The following is a 6,817-nucleotide window of genomic DNA, read 5'->3' as shown; positions in this document are numbered from 1 at the left end:
GTACTATATATCAGTACTATAACTTTTCAAAATGTGTATTTTGGGTATGGATGTGTGTAATTTACTTTGTACATAACTTCCTTCCTCTTCCTCCAGTCTTCCATGAACTTAATGTTTATTTAAATGCAGCTAAAATCAATTGATTGCAACCACATACCTTTAAAAAATTTAGAAAATTAAATAATTTTTTTCAGTGGAGGTACAGGAACGGAGGGAACAAAAACTGCATGCACGAATGGATATTTTTATATGTGCAAGTCTAAAACATACTCCTATGTGAAATGTCAATACAATGCACGAGTTAAAGGGGTCCTATTATGCTCTTTTACAAAGTCTTGATTTTGTTTTGGGGGTGTACTAGAACAGGCTCTCATACTAGGTTGTTCGAAAAACATTATTTTTCACATATTTTACATTATTACAACACCTCCCTCCCCAGTCAAACAATGTATTTCTACATTATTTGGAGATTCAATGTGAAATCATAACTATATTATATAAATATACAATTAATTACTGTAAATGTGCAATTAATTTTTTGTAATCGATTAATTAGTTAATTTTTTGTAATCGATTGACAACACTACTGTCAAATGGATGTCTGTTGCTTTTAAACTGCCATTAAACTTGTTTTTGTCTCTTTTCCTCTCAGACCTGATGGAGCTGAAAGAGGAGAGTCAAGAACTGAATGAAACAGAAGAGAAAGATCAAAATGAGAAACATCATGATTTCAGTCCTGGAGAAAAATCGATTGGTTGCTCACAGAATGAAAAGAATTCAACACCAAAAAAATCTCAAAAAGCGCAAATTCACACTGGAGAGAGACCTTTCACTTGCCAACAGTGTGGAGAAATTTTTAATACAAAAGAAAGCCTTAAAGTCCACATGAAAATTCACATTGAAAAGAAACGGTTCATATGCTCTCAGTGTGGAAAGAGTTTTACACGGGAAGGTCACCTTAATATCCACATGAGAACTCATACTGGAGAGAGACCGTACACCTGCAAACTGTGTGGGAAGGGTTTCATACAAAATGGAGGTCTTAAGAATCACATGAGAGTTCACACTGGAGAGAAACCTTTCACCTGTCAACAGTGTGGAGAAGTTTGTAATCGAAATGAAAGCCTTAAAGTCCACATGAAAATTCACATTGAAAAGAAAGAGTTCATATGCTCTCAGTGTGGAAAGATTTTTACACGGGAAAGTCACCTTAATATCCACATGAGAACTCATACTGGAGAGAGACCATACACCTGCAAACTGTGTGGGAAGGGTTTCATACGAAATGGAGACCTTAAGACTCACATGAGAATTCACACTGGAGAGAGACCATACACATGTATTCAGTGTGGAAAGTATTTTACACAGAATAAAAACCTTACAGTCCACATGAGAATTCACACTGGAGAGAAGCCTTACACCTGCAAACTGTGTGAGAAGAGTTTCATACGAAGTGGAGGTCTTAAGTGTCACATGAGATGTCATACTGGAGTGAAACCTTGCACCTGCAAACAGTGTGGAAAGAGTTTCACACGCCAAGAAAACTTTAAGACTCACATGAGAATTCACACTGGAGAGAGACCATTCATATGTGCTCAGTGTGGAAAGAGTTTCATATATAGAGTAAGCCTTAATTATCACATGAGGATTCATTCAAGAGAAAACCGTTTTAAATGTCATCAGTGCGAAAGCAGTTTCACAGACACAAGTCACCTTCAGGATCATGTTAAAATTCACATCGGAGAAAAGCCTTTCATGTGCCATCACTGTGGAAAGAGTTTAAAAAGCAATACAAACCTTGATAATCACATGAGAGTTCACACAGGAGATAAATCTTTCATCTGCCCTCAGTGTGGAAAGGGTTTCACAGCAAAAAGGAACCTAAAGGTTCATGAGAATTCACACAGGAGAGAGATTCACATTTCTAAGCAAACTGAAACATCACTTGCAAACTCATTTTGGTAAGAAATTGCAGCTTTCGTCAGAGTGACGAGGTTTAAAAAGAAAAAGGAGCTGATTTCTTGGATTACCCTCTTCTCATTTCTTTAGAAAGGTACTGGAACGGTATTACATTAAAAGTAATATCTAAATTTTGAAACATACAAATCCCCTGACCGTCTTTTATATTTGTATGGCATCTGAACTCAATTTGAAGGGTCTTGTTACTAGATTTGTTGAATATTTTAATGGTTCCTCCTATGATGTCCTGGGAGAAAGACCTTAGCATAGATATTTAAAAAGACACTTAGACCGAGGCCCTTCAAGGCATTAGGTCGTGTTCCATCAGCTCTAACTTTCAGCTCAATCGGGCTCTTAGAATTGCCCTGTGCCCTGTTTCTTCTTCGTCGTCGTCGTCTTCAAAGGGAATCACATTTTTGAGAGCCTAAACATGCTCGAAAACATTGCACACTGGTGAACTGGTGGAAATTTACATATGTGTTTCAGAATTGAGAGTGGTAAAATGGCTCGATAGCACCACCTATCAAATTTAAACAAAGAGCCCCTGCCGCTACGTTTTACGTACGTGTGCGAAATTCGGTACATGCTTGTATCCCTACACCTGCAAAAAAAACTATTTTGGAGCGAAGTCGTAAACACAACAGGAAGTCAGCCATTTTGAATTTTCTCCGATTTTTGTTCAGTTTTTGCCATTTTCAGCCCTCGTACTTCAACAAACTTCTCCTACAGCTTTAATTGGATCATCTTCAAATTTGGTGAGGGTAATCATAAATTACAAAGATCTTGAGTTTTTGTCAAATGGCGTGTCCATGGCAGCCTGACAAATTTTGATGTTTCGCCATGAAACAGGAAGTTGCTATAACTCAGGCATACAATGTCCAATCTGCCCCAAACTTCACACTGTTCTGTCCTGAACACATGTCCATGCCCATATTCAGTTAAAGTCGTAGCACCACCTACTGGCAACAGGAAGTGACATGTTTAACACTGTTATGGACTCCTTGCAACATATTAAAAAATGTCAGCAATTGTAAATAGGCTAGAAACAGGAAGTTGCTGTAACTCAGGCATGCGATATACAATCTGCCCCAAACTTCACATGTTTGATAAGAGTCCTGGCCTGAACACATGCTCATGTTCGGTTATAGTCATAGCACCACCTACTGGCAAAAGGAAGTGACATGTTTAACGCTGTGATGCACTGTTAGCAGCACAGTAATATATGCCATTATGAGCTAAACATGCTAGAAACATTCAAGCAACACGTACTGAGTGCTAATCCTATTAATGCCATGAAGCAGGAAGTTGTTGTAACACAGCCATACAATGTCCAGTCTACTCCGAACTTCACACGCTTGATAAGATTCCTGGCCTGAACACAGCTAAAGGCCATTATTCAGTTATAATAATGCCAGTGTTTTTTTAGTTCTTTTTAAGCATTAAGTATGTTTTCTGTATGTATGTGTATATGTAAATTTGTATGTGCAATGTGATCTCGTGAGAATTCGTATGTATTTTACGTAAAATGTGGTTCTACAAAACATACTTTTACTTATGTTTGCACAGACACTAAATCGTACAATACTGACGTATTAACAGCATAAACATACAATACTGACATTTTGTATGTGCAATGTGATCTCGTGAGAATTCGTATGTATTTTACATAAAATGTGGTTCTACAAAACATACTTTTACTTATGTTTGCACAGACACTAAATCGTACAATACTGACGTATTAACAGCATAAACATACAATACTGACATATTGACAACACCTAAAATGTCAAATATTTACTTATGATCAAGTTTTCAGACTTCAAATGGAACTTCATTTGAGGTTAAAAATGTTCAGAAAACACACTTTCCTGTCTGAAACAATCCTCTCAGACCAAATCTTGTTTTTTGTTCGTTTTATTTGACAAAATTTAAAACAAAGTCCAAAAAGATACATACACATTTCAAAACTGCTGAGGATAAAATACACAAAAAAGCCTTCAGCTTATTTCCATTGTTGTCCTCGATATTTAAAAAAACAATGGACAAACAAATCATAAATGGAGTGCAATCCACTTAGGTTCTACAAAACATACTTTTACTTATGTTTGCACAGACACTAAATCGTACAATACTGACGTATTAACAGCATAAACATACAATACTGACATTGACAACACCTAAAATGTCAAATATTTACTTATGATCAAGTTTTCAGACTTCAAATGGAACTTCATTTGAGGTTAAAAATGTTCAGAAAACACACTTTCCTGTCTGAAACAATCCTCTCAGACCAAATCTTGTTTTTTGTTCGTTTTATTTGACAAAATTTAAAACAAAGTCCAAAAAGATACATACACATTTCAAAACTGCTGAGGATAAAATACACTAAAAAGCCTTCAGCTTATTTCCATTGTTGTCCTCGATATTTAAAAAAACAATGGACAAACAAATCATAAATGGAGTGCAATCCACTTAATGGGGCTGGGTAAAAAATATTGACTAATATCTCGATTTTAATCGATTCCCAAATCTTGTTTTTTGTTCGTTTTATTTGACAAAATTTAAAACAAAGTCCAAAAAGATACATACACATTTCAAAACTGCTGAGGATAAAATACACAAAAAAGCCTTCAGCTTATTTCCATTGTTGTCCTCGATATTTAAAAAAACAATGGACAAACAAATCATAAATGGAGTGCAATCCACTTAATAGGGCTGGGTAAAAAATATTGATATCTCGATTTTAATCGATTCTGATTTTTACAGAATATCGATTCTTAAATCCCAAGAATCGATTACTCTAGCCTGTTTTCAGTTAATGGACAGAACATTGAAGGGTGCCTCCCATCCAATATATTGCAATAAGCATTGTGCTTTGCTACTTTTAATATGAAACACGGTCTCAGATTTCAAATTCTGTCCATTGTACTGCAGTATTCAAACAATAAATGCTGTTTTGGCGCTGTTTAATGTGGAGTTGACAGATGCGGTAGCGCGAGGCACACGTGAACTGATCATCTCCACATTAAAACCAGTTTCAGCACAAAATAAACATGACTAAACATCCAAAGGTAAGTTAAAAGAAAGAGTACAACTTTACAAGCCGTATCCCGTCTCATGTAATCGCTCAATTAATGTTTCAGCCGCGCAAAGACATCAATATAACAGCTTGTAAACAATGTCACGTAACGTCACATTTACCTCAGAAAAACATATTTGGTGACCATAAACTCATTAATCCGATAGAAAAATAAACTGTACAGAGGGGCATTTTGCTAAATATATGCACCATGTAATATATTCATTATAATTTTTACTGTTCTTTAATGTTAAATTTTTTTTTTTTATGACCGCCACCTTTTAAATGTTTACATTTTAAAAAACGTATTGAAGTAGAAATATTATGTCATTGTCAATTTTATTATAGACTTCATTAAGTGTAATTTAAACTGTTGTATAGCCTAAAAAATCAGTCAGTTTTAACCTTCAGTATTATAGTAATGTAGTACCAAAGTGGCGCTCGTGTATATTTTACAGCATTAGTTAAGATTTTTTTTTCCTTGAGAAAATTTGGCATGTGTACCTGATATATATCCAAAATAAGCGATATTGAATCGAATCGGGAATCGGATTGAATTGGAAGCTTGTGAATTAGAATCGAATCGTGAAATTTGTGTCAAAACCCTGCCCTACCACTTCAGAAACTCACTACACAAACTTCAAACCATCAATGATAAAACAACCATTTTTTTTTTACTTCCCTTCTAAAAATATTATCAACTTGTATCTATTGAATACACCCAGGTAATTTATACCAAGCAACAGAGCTAGTATATAACAGATTTTTTTAAAACTTAAACCTACAAGGATATACAGGTGTATCTCAATAAATTAGAATGTACAGGTGCATCTTAATAAATTAGAATGTCGTGGAAAAGTTTTATTTCATTTATTTCAGTAATTCAACTCAAATTGTGAAACTCGTGTATTAAATCAATTCAGTGCACACAGACTGAAGTAGTTTAAGTCTTTGGTTCTTTTAATTGTGATGATTTTGGCTCACATTTAACAAAAACCCACCAATTCACTATCTCAACAAATTAGAATACTTCATAAGACCAATAAAAAAACATTTTTAGTGAATTGTTGGCCTTCTGGAAAGTATGTTCATTTACTGTACATGTACTCAATACTTGGTAGGGGCTCCTTTTGCTTTAATTACTGCCTCAATTCGGCGTGGCATGGAGGTGATCAGTTTGTGGCACTGCTGAGGTGGTATGGAAGCCCAGGTTTCTTTGACAGTGGCCTTCAGCTCATCTGCATTTTTTGGTCTCTTGTTTCTCATTTTCCTCTTGACAATACCCCATAGATTCTCTATGGGGTTCAGGTCTGGTGAGTTTGCTGGCCAGTCAAGCACACCAACACCATGGTCATTTAACCAACTTTTGGTGCTTTTGGCAGTGTGGGCAGGTGCCAAATCCTGCTGGAAAATGAAATCAGCATCTTCAAAAAGCTGGTCAGCAGAAGGAAGCATGAAGTGCTCCACAATTTCTTGGTAAACGGGTGCAGTGACGTTGGTTTTCAAAAAACACAATGGACCAACACCAGCAGATGACATTGCACCCCAAATCATCACAGACTGTGGAAACTTAACACTGGACTTCAAGCAACTTGGGCTATGAGCTTCTCCACCCTTCCTCCAGACTCTAGGACCTTGGTTTCCAAATGAAATACAAAACTTGCTCTCATCTGAAAAGAGGACTTTGGACCACTGGGCAACAGTCCAGTTCTTCTTCTCCTTAGCCCAGGTAAGACGCCTCTGATGTTGTCTGTGGTTCAGGAGTGGCTTAACAAGAGG

General features: G+C 36.1%; 1 protein-coding gene across 1 annotated transcript; it reads left to right on the top strand.

Moving 5' to 3' along the window:
• The first annotated feature begins 885 nt into the window (after window positions 1-885).
• Window positions 886-2,009, top strand: LOC107571011 (gastrula zinc finger protein XlCGF8.2DB-like). The gene has a single exon (XM_016257293.1). The coding sequence runs from the start codon at window positions 886-888 to the stop codon at window positions 1,963-1,965; it is 1,080 nt and encodes a 359-aa protein (XP_016112779.1). The 3' UTR covers window positions 1,966-2,009.
• Window positions 2,010-6,817: the final 4,808 nt, after the last annotated feature.

Source organism: Sinocyclocheilus grahami, unplaced genomic scaffold (assembly GCF_001515645.1).
Source record: "Sinocyclocheilus grahami isolate Dianchi unplaced genomic scaffold, SAMN03320097.WGS_v1.1 scaffold1536.1, whole genome shotgun sequence".
NCBI classification, from domain to species: domain Eukaryota; kingdom Metazoa; phylum Chordata; class Actinopteri; order Cypriniformes; family Cyprinidae; genus Sinocyclocheilus; species Sinocyclocheilus grahami.
Note: the sequence above shows the minus strand (reverse complement) of the source record. Positions and strands in the feature narration are given on the sequence as shown.